Below are 25677 nucleotides of genomic sequence, written 5' to 3'. Positions count from 1 at the left end.
CTTATATTAGAGTTTAATATAAACAGACTTTCCTTCATTAAAGTCTGTCACGGGAGCAGTGTATTTTCTTACCTCATATCCCTCCTGTGCAATGTACTGCTGTGTCTCTGTGCAGCAAACAGCTGGTGTCTCATACAGACCACTCATATCAGTGCCTTTAACGACAACAGCTATTTATCAAGAATGGCTAACAGACACAGCGAATAAAACGGAGGTTTCATAACTGATTTTAATTAAATTGTCAAATCTGACAGTGTTCTTTGTTTTTACTGTTTGTTGTGGTTTCAATTTTGAACTAGATATTAAAGCCCCCTTTGTGCGAGCTCTGTAATCAGTGTGCCCTCCTTCCATGCCGGCTCACGAGAAGTCAGGGCCCCATGCAAACCGACCCCAACTCTCATGTCACACTTTATTGCTGAGTCACAGATTAAAAATAAAGTAATGTTCCCAAACATGATAGCATAACCGCACTGTAACTGACAGGTAGCACGCTACAGAAGAAAGCATGCAAAGAGGCTTACTAGATATTAAAAAAAAGAAAAAAAAAACGAGGGCTGATTTAATGGCAGTAATAAAAGAAACCACTGGAAATTATCGGACTAAAAACAGGCATCGCGTGAATAATTCTAACTCCTTAAGCACAGAAAAGCAGTGAGTAATAGAAGACTTGCCAGTGTGTGCAAAGCAATTGCACCATGTGTGCATTTACGTGACACAGCAAAAAAAACACTTCTTAACCCTCATGCCCTTCTAGTGCCAGCTTTTAAGACTTGGCTGGCTGTGAGGAATGGCTGGCAGGGGATCAGTCTAAAATCAGACCCCGCTGTCCTCATTAAGACTATTGCACTGTGACCTGCTGTTTCATGTTCATTGTCATTAAGTGAGGAAAATGAATTGCTTTGTTAAAGAAAATCTCCTGTACCAATTTTCTAATAAGAAATTGTTGGCCCAAATAGTTCGGACTTGGTTTCCATGCATGCCTTTCTGATTTTCATGTGTCAGGCATCTCTCAGGCAACATACTTTACCGACCTAATTGGCTGTTTTCCTGATTGAATGTGTATCAGAGATGAATGCACATCTTAATATCTAAATGCTATAGTGATTGTAAAATCTTCTGGGAACAGCTTACATAGTAAAATGTAAGCTACAAATCAGCGAATTGGTTAATGTATCAAGAAAGGGTACATTCTAGTTCATTTGTCGAAATTCTCTGTTCTTTGAATCATTCATGGTGAGGTGCGAACAGTACCCCTAAAACTCAGATGTTCTACAAACAAGCACACTGAGACACCCTTACAAAGTGCATTTTTGAGCTGAAGTGTGGTTTGCTTGCGCTGAGAGCAACCAATTACATGATGTACAGTTGCTCAGATTCCCGTTTCCTGGTGAGCTCTCAAGTGGTAGGACCACCAAAGAAGAAGTACGGCATCACTTAACAGAACAAACTTTGTTTTGACTTTCTCTGCATTGAAAAGTCTGATAATGATGCAAGAAGACAGGTCCGCTAACAGTCATATACCACTTTAAGAGCCGTACATGCATAAACCAATAGGAACTGAGGTAGAGAAAGCAGACTCATACAAACACCTGTGTGTGCAAATTTACTGGAAAATGAATATAGACAGAAAAAGGCCTGTTCATAAATGTCTTCGTAAAGATACAAAAGACTTAAACGTGCAGCAGGAAGCTTCTATGCATCAGAATCCTGGGTGGCAATGGAAAAGATTCAAGATTAACTTTATTATTAACTGTTCAGGGTAAGTGCACAGCAGAACGCCATTCTGGTTCACACGGCTTACCAGTGTAATAAAAAAAGTGCATTTTCATTTCGTAAAGATGAAAAAGGAAAAGATTGGACATGTAGGATCAACAGAATTGTAGAGTGAGTTGAAATGAGATCACAAACCACTATCGGAGTATCTCTGGAATCTGGGATTTTCACAGAAGTAGTAGTCAAGGTACAGTAGCCGGGATTTGCCAGTACAAGGGAAGAATGTGATAAAATCGCTTCATTTCTGCAGAGCTGATGCTGGGACATAGAAAAGTGGCGTGGTTCAACAAGATGACATGCACTCTCTAACAACCATTGAGCCGTGAGAAAAATAACTTTGAGAACTATAGCAAAAGAACGGTCCAACTTCCTGGAAAAACATCCAAGCAGTGTGTATTTGTACAAAAATACAGAAGCGAGTTCTTGAGAGGAAGGTCACTAAAGTCCTCTGACTCAGCCTGCGAAACATTCTGATGGGCAGAATAACAAAAGGTATTTCTACTGGTGTAACCTGCTTTGTGCGTAGTGGTCTCGGGTTCGTTTTTACATTGAATACATCAAGGCAAAAGAGTAGAGGAGGACACACAGGGATACACAAACACAGAACTCCACTCAGAGGAGAGAAGATGAAAGGGCAGACCAGACTTCTTTGTCATTGAGTCTGTTGAGCACAAATCATTCTAAGCATTTGTTTATGTTGGACCTGTATTCCACTCCTCCACCCCCCCAGTGTCCTCTATAAAACACTGCTTTATGAGTTTACACCCATTTTTTTTTTACAATTTGGACGGACTGTCCTTTGTTCTGGCATGTAGCCAATGGAAACTTATGATCTATCTGAGTGAACGCAACTGATTTACTGATCTTCACAGATGCATGGTGATCTGAAAAAAAACATAATGCAATAAAAAGTTGTTCCTATCTAGTCTCTATCTTGTGGGCTTTGGAAGGTCTTTTTTGTTTTTGGACAGCAGTGATGATGGGATGGATAAGATAAATCATATCTGTGCCATGTCTGACTGGACAAAAGAGCACACAGTGTCCCGTTTAGGCTATATGAGACTCTAAAGGCCCAACAGGCCAGTAAGCTATATAAAAAAAATAAACTTGAATAGGAGAAAGAGAGCGTGAAAGAAACGGCGACCGTGTCTGTGTGAAGAGGACCTCAGAGGATATCGGATACGTCCACATAGGAAGAGATGAGAGGAAATGTTGAATATAGAAAAGCGCTCATGGGCAGATTTGCCTTTTCAGTGAGTCAGGTTGGCCCAATTAGAGATGTAGATGACAAAGTACACCTGTGAATGTGTGTCCGTGTATGTGTGCGTATTCTTTGTTATAGTTATTCTGATGTCCTGCAGGCATGAGAAGGGTATTCATCTTTCAAGGATAATTATCTTTCCATGGCAACTGTCTCTTTATATTTCTTACATGAGCATGGACACACACATACACACAGCCTATATGCCTTGGTGACGCTGTGTGTCTGTCATTGATTTCACAAGGACACAGTCAAACACTTTTAAGGCAAGTCGAGAATACAACCATGATGTATTTTAACCCTTTATGTGCCGAAATCAAAAGCCAAGCTTAGCACTCGAGTATTTAACGCCTTGATATCCGTATTTAATGCTTAATTTTTAGTGTTGTAGGTTTTAACTGCCGTTCTTTGAAAAATACAGATTGTTTTTCAAAAGGAGCATTATAGTTAACATGATTGATTTCATGTCTCTGGGCGTCTAAAAGTCTTCAGGTTTCCTGCCACAAGAAGAATTGTAGATGCATTTCTCTTCTTCATCAAATGTTTCTGGTAACTGACATATCAAGGCAAATGTGGCGAAAATGCAAATAAGCTGCTTATCATAAAGACAGTTATCTACAGAGTGTTTGAAAAGCAAAAACTTAATTTCGATGATTTTTTTAAACCAGATTTTTGCTAACTTTTAATTCAAAGCCTTAACCCTTCTTTTAAATCTACATTATTTTACATTTTGGCCAATTTGGGGCAAGGGGAAGAACTGCACACACAATGTTTACAGATTTTCACCTTCTATGGCAAAATATAGAAATATAGAATACATATGGCTTCATGTCCAAACTGAAACCATATGGTGACACTATGTTCACCAGCTAGTCGCTAACTGTGTCTGCTGTTCGCTGGGCAGGTAGCGTACAGTGGGTGTATTAGCTGTTCAGGCAGAACATCTGCCTGCTCAGGCAGGAATCAAGGTTGGTAAGAGCAATACAAAACAAAAAAAGTAAAGATATGGGCCAAAACATCAAATCTACGATCTGGAAGACGCCACAAATGCTTTGTAGAACTAGTAGAAATGAAGAGTTTGGTGAAAATTCCATGTGTGTTCATCATTACGAATGATTTCTTAATAACAAATAATGTTTTTTTCCTCACTCTTTTAATGTACAAAGCTTTGAAAAAAATAAATAGAAGCTCTATTTACGCTTCAAATGGTGTTAAATCCAGACCAGCCAATCCAACATAACTGTGGGTACTGAATGCTCTGCAGCATAGGTGACCCACTCTTCCTCTCCACTGCCGACAGAGAAAGCAGTAACAGCCAGCTCAGTATCTGATCGTCATCATAGGAGGAAATGTGACAGAGCAAAGCACCCCCAGTCATTCAGCCCACGGTTCTTCCAGCTAACATGATGTTACTATTCTAACCAAATGAGGACTGGGAGGAGGTGGGCGGCTTCTGACTGCTTTGCTTTGCTCTAACAGGGAAAGTCCTATCCAAATTCCAACTCTGACCGAATGCAGGATGCAGGCGCCCCCGCCCCCCCCGGGATTACAGCAGCAGGAGGAAAGCAGGGAGCGCCATGGACAGACTGGAGGAGTCCAGCATGAGTCACTGGAATCAGGTGTTCCAATGATAACACAGGAGTCGGGGATTGTCCGTGAAAACGGTTGATGTAACATCATTCTTGATAACAAAAATATTTTCCTGATTCAATGATTGAATCATTTGGGCTGAATTTCCATATAATGTTTCACAGCAGCTCGCTCGCTGATAGAATAAGCTGATAAACACGTCTGAAGTATGTTCAGTATTTGAGGATGAACAATGGCGTGGCTATGACTGCAGGAGAACAGAGATGAATCACTGATTTAAACGTGGACTTGGATGGTAAGAAATTATGCACAAGCCCTTCACCATAAATAAGATTCATTAAGACGCTGATAAATGCACATTTCATATTATCGCCATCTTTTCTCATCAGGGCACTTTCTGAATGAATCAATACTGGTCTTGGTGGTGATTACAGCGCTGATGGATCAGAGCCAGGCTGCCCTTTTAATGGTGAGATTTTCCATCAACATGACTCCGGATCACTCTTATTCATCATAATAGGTAAGGACATGGGCATATGGAAACCTTCGTCTCCCCGCAGAATCATTAAGTTGACCGATTGTGAATATGGCCTGTCACTCCGCCACATAGTCACTCATCTGATGAAGAGGATTCATATTCAGAAGGTCTCGCTTTCCTTAATCCAGGGCTCGACTACACTGAAAGAAAGAGACCTAATGAAAACATAAGTGACCTTGGGATAATATATACTCCCATGTCTTCTCTGTGTTTCAGACACACACACATCCCCTCACCCCACCTCTCTTCCTTACAAAACGACATAGGAAAACAAAGCAGGCCATGAGGGATAGATACAGCCTGTCTCTTAGAAACTCATCCCTGTGACATATGACATTGACAGACAGATGCTGGGAAACAGATTTTCTCCTCCACCCCACAGACATTTGTCTTTCGCCTCCTGTTTGTTCCTGCATGGATCAAATAGGAGAAGATGTGAGCCAGATGCTAGACTGTCTGCTGACTACTACACTCAGTTACCCAACACTGCAACTGAATCACTGACTTTTTCTGGCAACGTATCCCCATTTAAAAAATAAATCCCACACATTTGGCATCAGAAAACCTTACCATAGGACTTTAATGAGCCAAAGTTTATGCAGCAAGCAAAACAGACATGTTCTATGCTCCGTTACAGTTTTCTGTGTTTAGTGCCTGAACAAGCAACGCTTTGCACGAAAACGCTAAAGACTACACTGCAGAGATCTGTAGCTATGAAAACCTTTTTTTAATTCACCGCATTCCTACCTTGCCTGTTACAAAATGGGTGCTCAATCACCTTATAAAAGCAGTGCTTCAGGATTTTTTAAAATGAGGGAACTCTGCCATCTGGAGGTGATCCTGAAGATGACCCGATGCATTTCAAACTATCCTGGAGGAACAGTGTGTGCTCTGGAGCCACATAACTCTGTAAACACTGCACACAATTTATGTCACCTTGCCTCTGTATTTGAAATGATATCATAACATTAAGAACATCAGTAACACCATAAACTGCTATGGTTAAATATTTATAAAAATCTGACATTCCAAAAAAAGGGGGAAAGTTTATTTACATACAACTCCTACTACATTTATGCCTTGCCTTTTAAACATAGGAAAAATAAGTACCAATTTCTCATTTTTGGGTACTAATATTTCCTACTAAACCCAAACAGTGGTGCCCTGCCCATTCTTACTGAGAAAGTTTCACAGTGTACCTGGGTTTGATGTTAGGCAAGTCAAACACATCCAAAATAACATTCCTTCACTGAGGGAGAGGCGATCATTAATTGCACCTCTTTGGCATATTTATGGGGTTTTGGAATCGGCTGGATGGCTCCAGTAAAGCAAAAGAAAATGAAGGGAAGAAAGAGGGTTGACAGAGACTGATAGCTAAGGGACCCCATGAGGGCACCACATTCATCAGTTCAAAAAACATATGGAGTGGAGGGCCACGTCTGCCACACATCTGAGCCAGTGGGATCAAAGAGACTGTGTAGTTTGAGGCCATCCGAAATATATCAAGAACATGTCCACACTAAGACAGATAAATCTCAAAGCTCACTTTTTCCTCTGCGTTTAAGCCACCTGCAAATTCCACAAATTAAGCCCAAGATGAAGCTTTTCCGAAGTGGTTAAATTCAAAAACACTAGTATCTCTCGGGATGGGAAAACAAAGCTTTTGAAAAAGGACAAGATATGATTCCAATGGATACAGCCATGTGGAGTTTGGCAGTAATGTCAACAAAGCTATGGACTGCCCTCTCTTAAGATAAATGTATAGTTTCAGCGTTGAATTCCAATATAGGTGATCACAGAGTACAGGTTTTTGTTATGTTTATGACTACTTTTCCGCAGTACTGCACTGAACGTGAACAACCAAAGTGTGAATTGGATTGCATGTTTAACCTGCTGAATACCAGGTGAATAACCAGGCTGTGTCGATCTTCATTATCAACAAATTATGCTTTAGTGGAAAACTTTGTGGTGTGTCAACTGACAAAATATGTATTTGCCTATTGTTTATGTAAATTCTATTTGCAGATCTATCCACATGAGTGTGGAAATAGTTAAAGAACCAAAAGAGAAAAAAAAAAATATGGGACAGTGACTAGATCAAAGAATGAGTTAACAAAGATACACTTGTTTTGATTTCACTGTATTAGCACACCAGGAAACCTCACCTCCATTGTTGTGACAATAAGTGTCACTTCACAGCTTGGGGACTGAAATAGTAAGTTCAGTTTGTGGAGCTTACCTTTGGTTGAACATCCCTCTGAAGTTGTAGTTAGCTCTGTAGTTGGGCATGGGTTTGGGATCCAAAGGCCTGTAGATGGCTGGCTCCCCTCTCTTCATGGCCAGACCATTCAGCTCCACCGTGGGTGTTATACTGCCTGTATATGACAGCATATATCAAAGATTAAAGCAAGTCACGGAAAAATTCAGTTTCTAGAATAGACCACATGAGCAACTGACTTTTAGAGTTGTACATGCCGTATACATGTCAGTATACAACCTAAAAACTGTAGAACTTTCCTACCTATCTGACTTAGCATGACGCGTGCATAGCTTATCCCAAATGTTCCCACTGATCTTGCATAACCTATACATGTTTTTTATAATTAACAAAATGTAATTAAAGAGCTGGCTTTGAGGTCTTTCAATACTACAATGCCACAGAGGGAAGTGGAAGTAAGAGGGGCTAGTGGTATTCATTTGTCCAGAGATAAAAACATAAGGCTGCACTTTATTGAGTGGGTCTGTACTGGCTTAGTTCTAAACATGTCTTATTTAAATATATCTAATTCTTTGTCAAGTTTTTCCCCTTCTCCCTTAACTTCAGCCTTCTTTGATATGATAACACTAGCACATGAAAAGTTGTGAGCTCCCAAAGCTAAACACTGCTCTCTGACATTTGAGGCCTCTCCCTCTGAAGGGATCGTCATTATTTCGCCAAAAAAACTCAGCTCCACAAAAATTGAACACTAGAGGGCACCGACGCATCCTCACTGGTAGTGGTGTCCATGCAAGGACCTTCCTTGACAACAGATCATTTAAAAACAAACAGCACAGCATTTGAAAACAGTCTTAACCAGCCAGAACAGAATTGAACATTTCAGTGAGATGTTGATGCTACGCTCTCTCTCTCTCTCTCTCATAACTCCCTCCATCAGATACTTTGTTGAACAGTTACATGATACAGAGATGTCAGAGGAGAATAAAGTATTGTAACAACACTAAAAATGTTGTATTCTGTGTTTTATGCTTAGAACCTTTTCATTTTGTTATAAGATGTCATTGTTAAATGTTCTGTCTGACAAGCTCCAGGCTAGCTGGGATACTTTAGACTGAGATGTGAAAACTTTAAAGAGGATGCAATCTGCTATTTAACCACATAAGGAATAGAAGACAGAAAAATAGTCCCTCCTACCCATCCATACCTTCATGTATGTTCATATCGTATGTCATTTCTGTTATGCCGTCCGTTTTAAATAATGCACACACAGTATGTAACAAGTAGGGTGCAATTCCAGAGTTCATTTCTTTTACCACTGCCTCCACTGTCACACACTTAATTGACACTACTACATCAGTTATGTGCTCAATGTTCAATTTGGAACAACATTTAAGAAAAACAGTTAGATATGGATTTTACCAGCAGGTTTAGAGGATTGAACATTTTAGTAAATAAGCTGATAAACAAATTAACAACAATGTAGTTTGACATCAAATGGTCACTGATTGTGATGCTTAAGGGTAATTTATTGAGTGTGGAAAAAAGTTAAGCTTGAGAGCAAATTTCTCATTAAAAACATCTTACTAGAAATATAATATATACTAAGAAAAGGTAAAATACAGTACAAATAAGAGAAGGGATAACCAGCTGTCTGGCTGTGAAACAATAAGCTCACTATTGACAACCTTAATGAGAAGCTTAATAGGTCCCCTTTTTTCCTGACAGGTCATTATCCCATCTTACTTTGTCTGGCTACTGCAGCCAGCATCTGTTATATGCAGCTGAAGCTGAGGCACCGCCAAAGTAAAAAAACACATTAACTTGCTTTGTAGTTTTCATGATTCTGCCTCACTTAAAATAGCCATTTTCCATCCATCCATCCATCTTCCATAACCGCTTATCCAGTTAAGGGTCGCGGGGGTGCTGGAGCCGATCTCAGCTGTCAATGGGCGAAGGCAGGGTACACCCTGGACAGTTCGTCAGCCTGTCACAGGGCTGACATATAGAGACAAACAACCATTCACACTCACATCCACACCTACGGGCAATTTAGAGTCTTCAATTAACCTAAGCTGCATGTCTTTGGACTGTGGGAGGAATCCGGAGAACCCGGAGAGAACCCACGCTGACACGGGGAGAACATGCAAACTCCACACAGAAGGTTGTCCAGCCCGGGAATTGAACCCGGGCCCCTCTTGCTGTGAGGCGACAGTGCTAACCACTACACCATTATAACACTACCACTATTCTGGGCCTAACACATTAGTTACATGTGGGTTTAAATGTTATCCTTCACAGACACATTCATAGCAAACAATACAATGCAATTTTGTTGTGGTTGCAGTACCTGGGTTGCTGTTAATGTCCACTTTAGGGGAGCGGGGTGCTGGCCTGGGAAGGACACTCTCGTCCAGCGCTTTGGCGGCTGTGGAGTGTTGGGCCTTCTTAATGCTGGTGCCCTCGGCCTCCCACACCTGCTCCCCAAGAGTCAGCTGCACTGTGAAGATCTGGAACAGAGACACCCAGAGGGAGAAAAATTAACCGACAGCAGCTATATTTTGACCAACATCCCTATGGATCCCGAATATTAGCTTCATGACCGATTATGATAAAGTCTCGGAAAAAAAAAAAATCACCACAGGAGGAAATACCATAAATAAGTATGTATTACCTCAGCATGAAAGTAAGTTAAACAAGGGATCTGTTCACTGACTAATTCTTTAAAAAAATGAATGGGTATTAAAAAAGAAAATCAGAGGTTTCTTTAAGTTAGTTAAAACCTTTTCCACCTAGCACAATTCATCTGAACAGCTTTATATGTCATGTCCCCAGTCCTCACCTTAGCATGTGCAGGGCCTCGCTCATTGAGGAGCTTGTACTGTGGTTGGATCCTATTGAAACGGGCTAACTCATTCACCAAACACATTGGAGTTTTCTCTTTAGGGTTTGCCATGTTCTCCTGGGGCGGGCCTAAAAACAGAGCACAGCAGATTACACAGTATACTAAGTAACATGGTTACGGTACCAGAGACGGAACTCTATAGAAATCAAACTAACTACTTACTACTTACGATATATACTGTACATTCTTATTCCTGTTCTATCTTTATTTTGTTGTATAGTATGTGTATTTATTGTCTGCGTCTGTGTAGTTGAGCTGCTGCAACACTCGAATTTCCCCCATGGGGATCAATAAAGGAATATAATAATAATAATAATAATCTTGAATAGCAAACTATTCTGTTGGCGTTTTACCTGGCGATGTAGCAGACACAGGGGCGTCCCCATATCCGACTGCAGGAGCAGGGCAGGCGGGTGTGGGGGCCGGGCCTGTGCCGTTGACGGAGGGCTGCAGACCCAGGGGTCCTGGGCTGGCCATGGCCGTCGGGGAAACTCCGGGGGAGAGGCCAGGACCAGCCAGGGGTGCTGAGGTCTGTACTTTCACTTGAGCCATGCTCTATTCCTGAAACCACACCGCAAATTTAAAGCATTTTTTAAAAAAACACACTGATCGTTACCAACTGTAATCATATATAATAGACTAGCACTTTGAATCGTTTGATAAAAGAAGATGTCAATAATGAAGTGTGCATCATTATTTCACCCCAGTTGTTGCACAACTTCAAGCGGTTCACTGTCATTTGACAGATTTCTGCGTGCAAAGCCTGTAAAACCGACTTTAGACTGAGCAGCCCTAGGCCTATCTCACATTCTGATCCACTGGCAGCTAATACACCCAGACAATGAACCTCTATTTGAAGGAGCTTTGCTCATGTTACTGCTGCTAAGCTCCCCGGAAAAAGGAGAGAATCCAGTGATAGCAGCCTGAAAAAGACAAAGGAGGTTCAATCACATTTTATTTGGGACTAAAGTGAGGTACGAAGGCCTACATAAAGTAGACATAGGTTAACGCAGCAGAGAGGGTCCAACAATCTGGTCGAAGCTAACAAAACGCACATGAACCTCTTTATCTATACATGCATGCAATATTTTTGGTAGATGCAATTACACACAGGTCATGGCCAGTGGCTATGCACCACAAGTAACATAATATGCTACCATGTGTTTTTCATCAACAAAAGATGAAGATAGACATAGTAAAATGTAATAAATGAATTAAAAAGGTACAAACTGTATCACAACATCTCGCCAAGATGGCTCCACCACTGGTTCACATTAATATGTGGCAGGCACTGAAGGGAAATTCTTTTCACATCCCCACAGAGGGTCAGAGCAAAAAGGGGGCGACACTGAACTGAACTGAACCCCTGCAGTGTGGAGACAATGCAGTGCCTTGCACTTGGACACTTTTTGAACCTGGCACCTCTAAGTGATGGACAATATCTCCAATCAACTTGAAATGAGCTGCAAGGCTGATAAAAAAAATATATACAGTACCAGTCAAAAGTTTGGACACACCTTCTCATTCAATGGTTTTTCTTTATTTTTATTTTTTTCTACATTGTAGATTAATATTGAAGACATCCAAACTATGAAGGAACACATATGGAATTATGTGGTAAACAAACAAATGCTCAACAAACCAGAATATGTTTTATATTTTAGATTCTTCAAAGTAGTTGAATGAGAAGGTGTGTCCAAACTTTTGACAGGTACTAATATATATATATATATATATATTTAGTCAATAGTTTAAATTGAGACAGGTGTTGGATAAGGAGTTTCCAGATGTGAAACTGTTTTCATGGGCTTCACTGTGAAATCATGATTACAGGTGTTATCCATGTCCACTGTTTACAGTTGAGGGCCATGATTGGACTGATGTAAACAACAAAGCAGTGGCAAGTCCATTAAAACAGCTGATATCGACTGTTTCCACAAAACAAAATGCTATTCTTCACTCTGATCTGTCACTTTAATTCATTGCATGCAAAACCTGAGGTTCTCCAGCTCCCAATCTTTCTTCCTTTCCCTTTGCTCTGCCTCTCTTACAGCACTATGCATTCAATAGCAACCCGGCTGCATGCTCGTCCTGCACAGTAACTTGAATATCTGGTGTTTTTTTGACTGACAAGAGCTCCAGGGCTGTCTGTCTGCAACCCCCTGAACCTACAGCTCCGACTGTCCCCAGCTTAGCATGATGCTAACGTTGCCAACGAAAAAAACACCATTTCCTGCACATGTCAGCTCCTAAAAACAACCCAATTGAAGTGGCAAGCATGCATGGTGTCGTGGTGGTGTCGCTGTGGTTTCTCCTGGTGGATATACACCACCTAGACACCCTCAGAGAGGCTAGTTTAGCCGGTTAATGCTCATCATGGCTGAGCGGCCGAGCACCCCTCCTGCTAGCATCTCCATACCGCCCCATCCTCCACCAGTCTGCGGGGTTTCAGAGCTCCACAACATGATCTACAGACTGCCAACATCGTGAGAAACCACCCAGAGACTACCCAACAACAAAGGGACAAATATCTTAGTGTATTTTTTACCTTTGTCCAGGGCCAGACCCCAGTTACACCTCCGACATTGGCAAACACTAAAGAGAACTGGATGGAAGAGGGAACAGACCATTATTTGTCTGGGTAAATGTTTTTAAATATATCCTACGAGAGGTAGATTTTGATATTTTTTGTGTGAAGTTTACATTTCGTTTATGTGGTCAGGGTTAAGTAATTCGTGTTAGCAATGTACCATCATTGCAGTTTGAGGTAAAAGCTTGAATGAGTCACAGAGAGTGCCAGCCACCCCCGCGGCGTTAGGAATGGTTCAGTCCTGGTTCGCTTCCTCTGAGCCTGGAGCAGTGCAACTTTGATTCAGAGCAAAAATGAACCTTTTCCAACTTGTTTTCTGCACACATGTGCATGCATGTGGTTGATTGATTGTACTTTTATATTATGCATTTGAAAGGAACAAGTGTTTTAAAGCTCTTATATATAAAAAAAATAATAGTTTGTTAGGGAAACCTGTTCATTGACTTATAAAGTTTAATTACAATACTTAGAGCCCCAATAACCACGCACTCCATGCTGCTGTCTTTGATTTACTGTCTTTGCCTAAGGGATTTTTTTGGAGGACAGGGTTTTACCTTGGTCTTGAATCTGGCCTACAGTTGAGTGTTGAGTGACAAACAAGACCACCATGTCTGGACCTTTGCCACCAAGCTCCTTGTGGGAATGAACACTTCCAGTCAGATGATAGGTGGTTATTCTGGGGTCCCACAGCTGGAGAGGGCCCATATTAATAAGAGTGTAAATATTTTATTGGCTCTGAAAATGAAGTGTGAATCTGAGAATGTGACACGAGTAATATTAACGTCACACGACCACTAGATGGCGCCACTAACCCAGTTTTCTTGTGTCATAGTGGAGAGTTTTGTAGCAGGTTTTTCTGTCATAGGACATTTTCTTCTGTCTGCTTATGCTTAAAATATTTTAACATACACAAAACTCAATGTTCATAAAGTTTAACTAAGGATGAACACCTTTTTAAGCTTAGCCAACAACATGCATTTACTGAACACAATTAAGGAAAAAATTAAGTTTGGGCAATGTTGATAAAATGTTGGGAGGGTTAGAAATATATTTTTAGCCTTGGTGTACCTGTACTTAAGTGTAAGATTTTTTTATTTAAAACGTTTACGTGTGTTATGTGTCTAACTGAAATTATACGCATGGACTGCTATCTAAACATTTTTTTTGCCAGATGTAATTTTACATGTTTGATGATGTGCATCGTGTACTTAAAATGATAAGTTTTTATGTGTTGCAGTGCAGAGATTGCTTATTACATTTGATTGTTTTACCATTACTGTGTGACTGAGCATTGAGACTATGAGACAATATCAGTTTCCTGCTACACCTTCAAGTGTTGTGACATGATCTGATGGGACTTCCGTGTCCTCAAACATTTTTTGGGGCAAACACAATATGTTCTCCGTGTATCTGGTAGTAATCATTATGTTACCCTCCACTCCCTTTAGACTGTGGCTAACCAGTTTCAGTTAATGTCACCATAAAACCATGAAAGGCTTTGAAGCTGCAAATCGAGGATGAATAAAAGTGAATCTTTGCTTTTTATTATTGATTATGAAAATGAACAGGCACCTATTACATGGAGCTTGCACATCCCAGAACAAAATTTCAAATATAAATAACACACCCTCATTAGTGTTGAACACTCACAACAACCTGCAAGCTAAGAGTTCAAACCACATTGAAAAGGAAAAAAAAACAACCTAGGAAGAAAAATAAAAACATGTAACTTCCAAAACCTTGTAACATTTTCACTCAAAGTTTTTTTCAAATCTCCTCTGATCTACTGCCCACTGGGTGAAGGCTTAGTGTCCTCCACTCAAATGCTGTTGTGACTGCATTTACACAATCATATTCAGGCCTATCGTCTTTTTCTCACAGCGCGGTGACAACAGACAAGACCATTACAATGAAGCTAAAAAAAATAAAATAATCATTGGTTAAATAGATGTCTTTAAGTTATCAATATAGTTTTTGAGATAGCGGTGTGCCGTGGTAATCTGCTCTACAGTATAGAGTATCATCACATTCACTCAAGTCCATTCAAGAAACTCAGCTAGACCCTGGGGGAAAAAAAGCAAATGCAATACAAACAACCCAAGATGGAAAATTCAAGTATCTCTGACTGAATGGCGATAAACATTTCTTTAGGAATGGAGCGAATACAGTCTGAAATGACAAAGAGCCACACAGACTCTGGAGGTGATGTTTGCAATATCCATCACATAAACCATTACCTAAGTGATGGAAAGACTAAAAGTTGTCACAATGTCTGATGCCAATAAGAAAAAATAGGGGTTAAATTTGCATGCATCCCCACTGTAAAACTACTAAACTTTTTTTTATTTTATTTTTTTTTTTTTTTTTTTTAAACCAACAGTAGTGTTTGTTGCTGACTGTACACAGCCTAATTAGCAAAAGATGCAGACTAACTTCCAATGAAATAAAGCACTCCTATTATCATTCTAATATTAAGTAAATGCATCCTCTGCTAATTTCGTTCACATCATCCAACCATTTAAAGACTTATATACAATAGTTTCAGACATGTTATAAGTTTACAACATAACAGTCTCTTTTGGTGAAAATATAGTTAAATTCAAAATATCTGATAGGTATCTTTTTAGAGGTGATCTCTTTATTGAAAAAAGTACCTGAGCCAAAACTCTGACCAGGGGGAATCCCTAAAGCCTCATCTTTAAGGCTTCTATAAAGATTCTCCTTTTCGTCATTCATTACCATTCTGGAGATCAAAATTAAGATTTAAATTAAATAACAAATACAGAAAGAAAAAAAAAATATCTAAAATATACTGGCCCATCAAAATAAATTACCCTTTTCAAAGTATCAGCAAGTTGAAAAGAAGTACAAAAAAGAAATCAACATTTAAAATCAAAAGGTTTTAGAAGATTAAAGCATGAAATTATAAAATGGTAGCATACAAATAAAAATGAATCATGCGACAACGTTCTCTTTCAGACATTCTTTAAATGGAAGAGAGGCCGCTGCACTGCTTCAAGGCTGGACTAGTGATCAATACACAAGTTCAGCCCAACTTTACAAGGAGGTGTACTCCGAGGTCATATGCTGACGAAGAGATCTATCGTTTGTCTGTTTGATTCACCGACATATTGTCTAACTGCAGGAAGAGCTGCAACCAGGTCTAAAGTTGGAAGATGAAGAAGAAAACTGTTCACTCTAGATACAGAGTGGTTACCAACTAAAACCCTTTAACCTGATGAATAAGTGGAGGATTGCTTACAGTACAACTGCAAGTTGGGGTTATCATACTGATAGTGCCTTTATGAACTAGATACTTTCACAGTGCATATAATTTAAAAAAACAAACAAACAGATGAAGCATTTCCTTGGGGTTATGATGGTAAGGTCCCTTCCAGAAAACGGAGCAGATTTGGATTTCTCTTTGTAGGCCCAAGCATGCATTCATCAGTTATTATTGCACAACACAAGGACCTTAAAATGCACCCACACACAAACAAAATAAAGTAACAATAATCTTAAAACAGGAATTATAATTAGCTCACTACAAATCCACCTTTCTTGCTTGCTCGCTGCAGTACCAGCTTTTTGCCAAAAACTATCCATCTTGGGTGCATCTAAAACGTTCCATTATTTTCGTTCTCTATATTACAAACCGACTAAAACATGCATCCAACTGCCCGCGGTGGGTGGGGGGGAAATGCAGTCAAGAGCATCCAGCGCATGGTGTCCATTGTTCCAGTCAAAGGTCAGAGTTCAAAGACTGAATGATTTAAAAAGTGCTTTACGTAGGTCAGAAGGACTTCTTTCTTCTACGATTATTACAAAGTTTGTACATTAGCATGTATCATCTGTGAAGGCAAAAAAAACAAAAAAAACCATATTTAAATAACTTCACCTTTACAAGCAATTACTTTCTACATGTGTCCTCCGTGTGAGGTAGAAATACTCACCATGATACCACCATTTTGTCTTCTTTGGATTTTTGTTACACGTTCTTACATAAAAGGAGTTATCAGGCGGTCGTCTCTGCAGAAAAACAAACGGGCATTTAGATTTAACAAGCATATTATTTACATGCCCCCTCCCCTCCCCTCCCCGGCATCATTACAGGTTCCCTACCTTTTCTTTGCAGCTGGACAACATGCTGATAATGCTAAGACAAACTGATTGCACTGAGAGGGCTGGCGACCAATCTTCCGTTAGAATGGATAGACAGATGTGACCGTTACTATACACATGAGGGTGGACAGGTATATTCTCTCCTGTGAACATAACCTGCAACCGGAAAACAAAGAAAAACAAATAAGAGGTTATTAAGGTTAATCATTGAATATGACATGAAATAAGCCTATAAAGGTGGCGCCAAAATGATGGATGACTTTAATAACCATTTCTATATTTTTACACATTTTGGTGATCTAAGACACAACTTGGGAGAACACATGTCTGGAAAAAGTTGTGATTTTTTTCATTAATGACAGAAAATAATGAGGATAGCATTATAAACGCAGGCTTAGCCTTCTATAGCCACATGAGGCTCTGGGATTAGGACAGAGGGGCCGGGATGGGGTGAGAGAGGGTAAGAGAGAATGGGAGACTAAGAGAGGAGACATGTTTTATACAAATAAAGAAGACATGTTCTATAAAAAGAACGAGGGGATATTAGCCAGAAGAAGGATGCAAGAGCCATGTCTAAACAGGGAGATACAGGAAGTGTGTGATGAGAAGACAGGAACCCAAGATTGAGGTGCTAGAGTAGAGAGAAGGGGGGAGTCAGAGTGGCCAAAGAGGTAATGAAGGATAACAATGGGTTGAGGCAGTCTGGCACCAGACAGGGCCTCACAGGAGAGAGTATCACAGGGCTGGAGGGGGTGAAGGGATGAGTGTTACAGATATGAGTGGAAAGTAAAGCTGGTTTGTGTGCAACAGAAGTTACAATAATATATTATATATTATATATAATAATATTTTAAAAACTGTAATTTAAAACCAAAAAACATTTCAACTCATTCACACAGGCAAAATAGAAGCAGGGATATACTCAAAACAGAATCAATTGAGTCAGGATGATATATGGTGAGAAAACCAGGAAATTTAGCCATAAAAGACAATGTTAAACATTTCAACCAATCACATGTCAAAATTGCAGCCAGAGGAGTTCCAGATTATCTCCCACATGCAAGTATCAGGATGTAAAGCGTCTTCTAACCAACTTTATTATCAACAGAAGACAGTTCGATACAATACAAACAATATAGTAAATATATAAACAATAGACATAATTATATCGTTTAAATAGATCGTCCAGCACCAGCTACAAACTGTTAAAGCCAAGTTATCAACTGAGTTCCAAGAGGCCAATGGTAAACATGTTTGTTTAGTTTTGTTTGATTAACAATAAAGCTCCTCACACAACCAAGAACACTCTGTAACAGTCAACACTGAAGCTCTCTAAGGCCCCCCCAACAGATCCAGTTTGACAGCTTGTCCTTCCTATATGACAGGATGCTGTCTAAGGAGTTTATCTAATTTTCTCTGCACCTACTCATTCTCTATTTTTAGGCGGCCAGGCTCCTAATGAGTGAAACAATATAGTTGAAATCAACTAATCCCCTCAACTGTGGCTTCAGTGGGAGCTCTGTACTGGTGTCTCTGTCAGTGATTCCTGGCTCCAATGTTTCCAAGCCGAGATTCATTCCACTAACAACTGCAGAGCCAAAGTGTTTCATGTGATTATTGCAGGCATCCAGTGGATATAGAGGATTGTTTACACAGCTCTCCAGCTTTTTTCTATTTTTTTTGAAAGAGAATCCCTGTACTTTACCTGCAAACGGGCAGCATGAATCAGTTTTGGTAGCCACTTTAGAGGTTAAGAACTTCATTCTTTGGTCAAACGATCATGGAAAATGGATATTGGACATTTAGTCAGGAAAGCCAACAGTATATGTAGGTGAAACCTTATGGAACCAGACACCAGGTCAGTTCATTCATTCATTGGTGTCAACACCAAGCGACAACTTCCGTGGCTGAAAAATGAGGCCAAAGTGGAAAGCCCAAAACTGCAGTTCCTCCAACAGCCACTTGAAGCTGACTCCGAAAGAGAGTCAATCCCCGTTCAACCCCATGTTAAACGTCTCTATGGCTGATTTCCCTGTTTATCACAACTGTACAGTGAATTTTTATAGAACTCACCCGCTATAATTATATTAAGGCTATAATTATATTAAGGCTATAATTAATGCATTTAAAAAGGGTGTCGTCACATTACATTACATTACACTTTGATTGAGAGATGGGTGCATCTCCTTTCTTAAACAAGCATCTCAAAGCAGGCTAGCTACTCGCTCCGCCGTGTTTGTGCTGTTGGTGCCTTATGGAGAATATTTGATGCAAATATCAGACATATAATATGGCTAACTGTGCGGTTCATTGTACCAACAGTACAATGAAGTTATTGTACACATTAGCACTAACTAGCAGGGGTTTGGAGTCTGTCCTCACCATACCTGGCTCGTTAGCTTAGCTTGTTGTACAAAAAGACACTTAGAAGTCAGCTGCTCAGGTTTACCTGTAAGTACATTACAAACAAGCCTGTTTTTTAGCTAGCCAGAATTAGCGTCCCAATTAATATCACAGTTAAGGTGAATTACGGATGCACCTTTCTAACAAAAATGAGCTATTTAGCGCTAGCATTAGCTGGTAACTTAGTATATCTTATGCTAATGGTGCATAGCAGTGCAAGACCAAGCTACTCGCCAGTTCCACTGTCTCATCCATATGAGGCTTCAAAGCGGTCGTCCACAAACCGATGGGGGACGTCACGGTGACTACGTCTACTTCTTATATACAGTCTATTGTCCACATCCAGCAAAGCCGCTTGTGCATCATGATTGAATCATAAAGGACTTTCTAGATCCTTGAGACGAGATGTTAAATAGACTGCACTTAAATAGTGCATTTACAAGCTGAGAGCAAGACAAAGAGCCTCACATACACCCACATAAAAGCATACACCGATGGCTGCAGAGCAACTTGTGCTTACCTGAGGTGAATCAAATGGATATCGACTACTAAATTTGAAGAGCAGCTGAAATTTCTCTCCTTCATACAGTGTGCCAGATGCTCCCTCCATGTCTACAATCCACCTGAAAGAAGGGTACAATATTAAAACATTTTAAACATTTCACTCAAAACATATACTGATCACCAAACACTTACACTTTTGGACACTTAAAATACATGTAGTGTCCAAAAAATAAAAATAACTTATTTAATGTGGTTCATGGCTCAGATTGAAACAGTTTAAGTTACTGTTCATGACATCATAGAACGGCTCTGTTTCAGTCCCAAACCCAAAGGATAGTTACCAGTCTCCACTGGTACACCCTAAACATTTGGATTTGTATCAGGTTTTGATTTAAAATGCTGTTTGAAGAACACTCAGTTTTTCACTCTGACATTTAAATTACCAATGCATACGGCAGTGTGAAAAGACCAACTAAGAGATGAGCCAGTGATTTTCCAAAGTTGTTTTTCATTTTCTACAACTTCAGACAACTTCATAGCTGTTTCTCAACATGTCTTGAATTCCTCCTGTCAAGCCATGGCGTCAGCTCAACACTTCCTTTAACAACAAACCTTTACTATGCTTTGGAGGAAATTGGGTTTAGGCAATGCAATACAGGGTTGTTCGCAATGCTAGTGCCAATCGCTTGAAGGATGGAAATGGGAGGGCGTTTAAATATCACAACATTTGCCAACATTTCAGTATGTCCCAAGGATGGATTTTAGGCTTTTTGTGTGTAATTTATAAACCACTTCACACGTTTCACTTAATGCTACAAAGTTACGAGAAGAGGTCCAGTTATGTTTGGGCAACAAAACAAGGGCAACGGCTGCAGTTAGGATTAGGCAACACAGCAATTTAGTTAGGTTTAGAAAAAACATAATCTTAGGGCTTAAAATTGTTTCAGGTCAAATACCTGGAAAATAAATGACATTCCCATCAGCCTTCTTTTTCACAATCTAATATTAATTATTCTTTTTTTATATTAGTTTTCTTTTAAGATTTGCCTATATATTCAAATTTTGAATATTTTTTGAAAGTCCTACTGCTAATTAGCAATTGTTAGTATACTTTATTAAGATGGTGAGTTTGGCAAATGCCCAAGCATACACAGAGCTGCTAGCATGGAATTTACTTATGATTAATAACATGCTGTATGTTATATTTCATGACTCTGGAGTAGAAACATATGCAGTGGAAACATATGCAGAATGACAAGGATAGATCACATCTCATGAATAGAAAAGGATCTAGCTAAATTTGAGCAGCCGATGCTGCATTAAGTGTGTAATCAAAAGCTTTAAGTCGTCCTCATTCAAGTGACATTCAATATTAAGATGGGTCATGACAGCGGTCTAGTAATAATGTGATACTCTATTGATCTAGTGGACAAAATCCATTTTCGCTTGTGTAGCCTGGCTACAGAACTGTGCTGACTGAGCAGGGAGGGATTCAATGACTTGCTCGGAATGACTGCAAACACAGGGGCTTGATCCAGAGTCTTTGGGATGAAGGACAGTCTACCTGCCTAATCTACCTCTATGGCTATAAACAATAGGCTTCACTGGCCAAACATCAAATATTAAAGTCCAGTCCAGATCATTTATTGGAATTGCCCGAACATAAAATAAGAAAATGGAACACTGATGGCAGCATCAAAATCTCTGGCCTAATTTTTTCCAGGCAAGCAGTACAGATAGGTCAACAAAGAGACTTGTGGTTGTTGTTGTTGTTGTTGTTGTTGGGATTTATGGCCTTGTCTCTTTCAGATCTAGCCTGGAGCACATGACCATTCAGGCCTTCCTATGAGGTCAGCCCTGTTTAAAACTAACGCCCTTAGAGAAAAGAGATCAAAGCCTCCGACTGGAGCTCCATTTGTCCTACGAAGTAAAGCTTAGATGGAGGCAGTAATGCCGAGTTACACCTGATACAACCCACGCTGATCACAGGCAGTGAATCCAAGGACATTATGCTCATCTTTCTCATATTCCCCATTTCCTGGTGATCATATAACCCAGTCAACAAAAATAACACTGAGCCATTTAGTGAGAGAAAAAAAAAAAAAAAAAAAAGTACATATACAAAAGACTTCTCAGTGCTTGAAGCAGTAGTTTCCTTGTTTGCAATGGCCGCTGACTCATTACAGCAACTGCACTATCACACAGTGAACTGAAAGACATTCTGATCTAATGAGTGGCACAGAGAGACAAAGTGTACTATAAACAAAAGCTATAAAACTAAAAACACATGGTCACCTTATCACTGTCTGTCTGTCACACACACACACACACACACACACACACACACACACACACACACACACACACACACACACACACACACACACACACACACACACACACACACACACACACACACACACACACACACACACACACACACACACACACACACACACACACACACACACACACACGGGGATTTTCCATGTCTGTTTTAAAAAAAAAGAAAAAGGATAAGGATCGCTTGAATGTCCAGCAGGAACAGACTATTTGTATCTTACTACTAGGACAGGCTTGATAAAAACCGGTATACCCTTACTACTGTCGGTCACTATGACAAAATAAACCGAGGCTAAACAAACCTTTATCAGAGTCAAAGACAAAAAGGCACACACCTACACCTCCTGTGATGCAATGAACGAGGAAGCCAGCTGAACTGGTTCGTAGACTTGTCAGTTACACAAATCGCAAGACGGTTATAGTAAGCGACTGTTATTGTGTCTAATGACGCAGACGCCATTGTAATGGCAATTTCATTGTTACATTACTAACCCCAGGCACTGTAACATGTAGGCTTCCCTTCTGGCAAATATTCCCTGCAATGATTCTGACCAGGTAGTGACTTTGACTGATGGCTATAAATTTGTCTTAAATCCATTTACAGGATTACAGCTCGGTTCATCATTCCTTAGTGCTTATAAGACATGTCATTCACTCAGATCACATAATCACAGGCGTTCCAAGAAAAACACCTAGACACCCAGACAGAAAGGTCAGCTAAGCAGCCTCCGTTTCTTGCTACGCTAGCCCAAGTCCTGCATGCCAACCGTTAAATATTTTATAAGGATGAATAGAAAGTGACACTGTGCATTAGAAAGCACTCTACTGAGGTGCAGAGCTGCCAGCCACTGGAATGACCCCGATTCTTCCTCACCACCAGTCAGTCGCTGCTGAGGCGACAACAGCTTTGTGTCTCAATATCTACCGCCACTGCTATTGCAACAGTTACCTTTGTTGCATGTGTGGTACCAGACTTGTTCATCACACTGGCTCATCAGAGTGATCAAAAATGACATTTTAAGAAAGCCACGTTGGAGTTGTGTTCACTTAATAGATGCAAACACACATTCAATGACTAATGTGATAGTGGCCCAATGTTAACTGTGTTCGAAAATGCTGCCACATAAAAACTAAACAAAAACAAAATACTTACTGCGTAATGGTGTTCTGTACACTTTTTTCGTTAAGCGTCATTCCAGGGGGTGGATCATTTTGCATGGCTAATAATTCCTTTTGTAGCCTCTTCTGTGGGGACAGAACACGTTTGGGTTTCTACCACACCCATGTCAATGTAGAAGTACAGCATCACAACAACATACAGTACCAGTCAAAAGTTTTGACCTTCATTCAACTACTTTGAAGAATCTAAAATATAAAACATATTCTGGTTTGTTGAGCATTTGTTCGTTTACCACATAATTCCATATGTGTTCCTTCATCGTTTGGATGTCTTCCATATTAATCTACAATGTAGAATTTTTTTTATTTTTAAAAATAAAGAAAAACCATTGAATGAGAAGGTGTGTCCAAACTTTGGACTGGTACTGCACTTTGAAGAATCTAAAATATAAAACATATTCTGGTTTGTTGAGCATTTGTTTGTTTACCACATAATTCCATATGTGTTCCTTCATAGTTTGGATCTCCTCAATATTAATCTACAATGTAGAAACAAATTAAAATAAAGAAAAACCATTGAATGAGAAGGTGTGTCCAAACTTGACTGGTACTGTAAAAACCACAATTTAAATTATTATTTTTTAAAAATGGCAAATAAAAAAAAAAAAAAAATAAAAATAGCATGTTGCAAATACTTTTTTTACAAAGATATTAATAACCAAAACAATGTAAAAAATATTATGTTTGGACGGTTCATTTTTCAATTCCACAAACTCCACCCTGACCTGAACACAAGCCAAGTGCAACCATGAGTCTTAACGTTACATATCACCTACAAAACCCCTGTTTCAGCAGTGGGATAGCTTTACAAAACTGGCTTTGTGTTGTTTTTATATTATTACTCAAACGAGGCAAATCTCGACAGCAGACAGCGATGCACCTGCTTTGGCTCAAGAGGAACCTAGAACCTAGAACCCAGTCTGCTGCGTACTGCCTCGTTAGCCAGCTGACGTCAACGCCAGACAGCAGCTCCCTGTCTTTAAACCACTACAACCAGTTTAAACCACTACAACCAGTGTCCAGCTCATATCATCTAATCCCTTCATTTATCTTCCTGGTGCTGCCACACAAATGCGTCATCTGTGTTTCCAGGAAGCTGGTTTCCTCTCAGGTAGCTTCGCCTTACTGGTGATGATGATGGTGGTGATGCTAGTTGTGTTGCTATCAATAACTAAGCGACCAGTTCAGCATCAAACTCATCGTTTTTAAGTTTAATATCGACACTGCTAAGAGTATAAACGTGTAGGTGGGTTAAATTGTGAGTAAAGAACAAGGAAAGAGCAGACTGAAGGTCGGGTAAATTATAAATCCGCGATCGCAGCCAATGTATTCCTACCTGCATGGACGCCATGTTGGATCCCCCCTCCTCCTCCTCCTCCTCTGCAGGACTGACGTCAGGCGGTCACATGACGTTGTTTTGACAAAACCATTCACCGATGTGCACCGTCAGGTCACCTCTGACTCATGTGGTTGTTCACTGACTAATGAGAGGCTTTATAAAGGGATTTTGTAAAAAAAAAAATGGTTTTAAAAAATCCCCCTTGATCAAGGTCAATGACCTCTGCTCATCAAGGGATGACCTTCCTGACCTCCATGATCCAGTTATATCAAATATTGTTCACATGTCAGTGTTTTAGTTATCACAGACATGCAAATTACTTGAAATAATATATAAATACACTTGGATCTGCCGTATTATCTTGCATGTTAAATATCCATCTTAAATTACAATACAAATGAATTGTGCCTTTTATTATATCGTCTGCTTTTACGTTTCAGATTAATGAATATGTTATTTTATTATGTCAGCTAGAGCTCCCTTTTATGAAATACAGGAGTGCGTCAATGTATCTGTGTCAGCAAAGTTCAGAGCAATTCTTTCAACTGAGGTGTAATTTGAGTAAAGCTCCTAAGGTTACAGCCCCCCAAAAAAAACTTTACTCAGCAGCCAATGTTGACTGAGATGTGCTATGAGCTCCCACCGGTTATAGGAGCGACTAAATAACCCTGATACTAGCAGAAAAGACGCTCCCGACTTTCATTATCTGCTATAACATTAAAATATATAATGCAGTAACATGTAACCACATTGAAAACCCGCTGATGCGCGCTTAAGGACATATGTGTATGTTCTCAGCCATATTTATTCTCAATTATAGGATCATCTCAATCAACTTGCGTGTGGTCATTTTATCTTTTTTGTTTAATCACAAAGCCATTTTTTAAACTTTTCTCTAGAAATCTGAAAAGGTCA

General features: G+C 39.8%; 2 protein-coding genes across 2 annotated transcripts in view; both read right to left on the bottom strand.

The window, feature by feature from the left end:
• stau2 (staufen double-stranded RNA binding protein 2) overlaps positions 1-13051 on the bottom strand; it is an 84104-nt gene extending 71053 nt beyond the window's left edge. Inside the window, exons 1-6 of the mRNA XM_054622583.1 lie at positions 13033-13051; positions 12831-12887; positions 10636-10843; positions 10220-10350; positions 9728-9887; positions 7402-7537 (exon numbers count right to left, since the gene is read on the bottom strand). Of these exons, the coding sequence (XP_054478558.1) occupies positions 7402-7537; positions 9728-9887; positions 10220-10350; positions 10636-10834 (626 nt within the window). The 5' untranslated portion in view covers positions 10835-10843; positions 12831-12887; positions 13033-13051. The remainder of the gene's footprint in view (positions 1-7401; positions 7538-9727; positions 9888-10219; positions 10351-10635; positions 10844-12830; positions 12888-13032) is intronic.
• Positions 13052-14401: 1350 nt separating this feature from the next.
• Positions 14402-24875, bottom strand: ube2wb (ubiquitin conjugating enzyme E2 Wb). Its single transcript, XM_054622584.1, has 6 exons — positions 24760-24875; positions 23398-23489; positions 19918-20020; positions 16995-17150; positions 16826-16901; positions 14402-16723 (listed from the first exon to the last, which is right to left on the bottom strand). Exons 1-6 carry the CDS (start codon positions 24772-24774, stop codon positions 16710-16712), a joined length of 456 nt encoding a protein of 151 aa, XP_054478559.1. The 5' UTR covers positions 24775-24875; the 3' UTR covers positions 14402-16709.
• Positions 24876-25677: the final 802 nt, after the last annotated feature.

The sequence above is a fragment of the Anoplopoma fimbria genome, chromosome 21, assembly GCF_027596085.1.
Source record: "Anoplopoma fimbria isolate UVic2021 breed Golden Eagle Sablefish chromosome 21, Afim_UVic_2022, whole genome shotgun sequence".
NCBI classification, from domain to species: domain Eukaryota; kingdom Metazoa; phylum Chordata; class Actinopteri; order Perciformes; family Anoplopomatidae; genus Anoplopoma; species Anoplopoma fimbria.
This window is presented reverse-complemented; position numbering and strand designations above follow the sequence as displayed.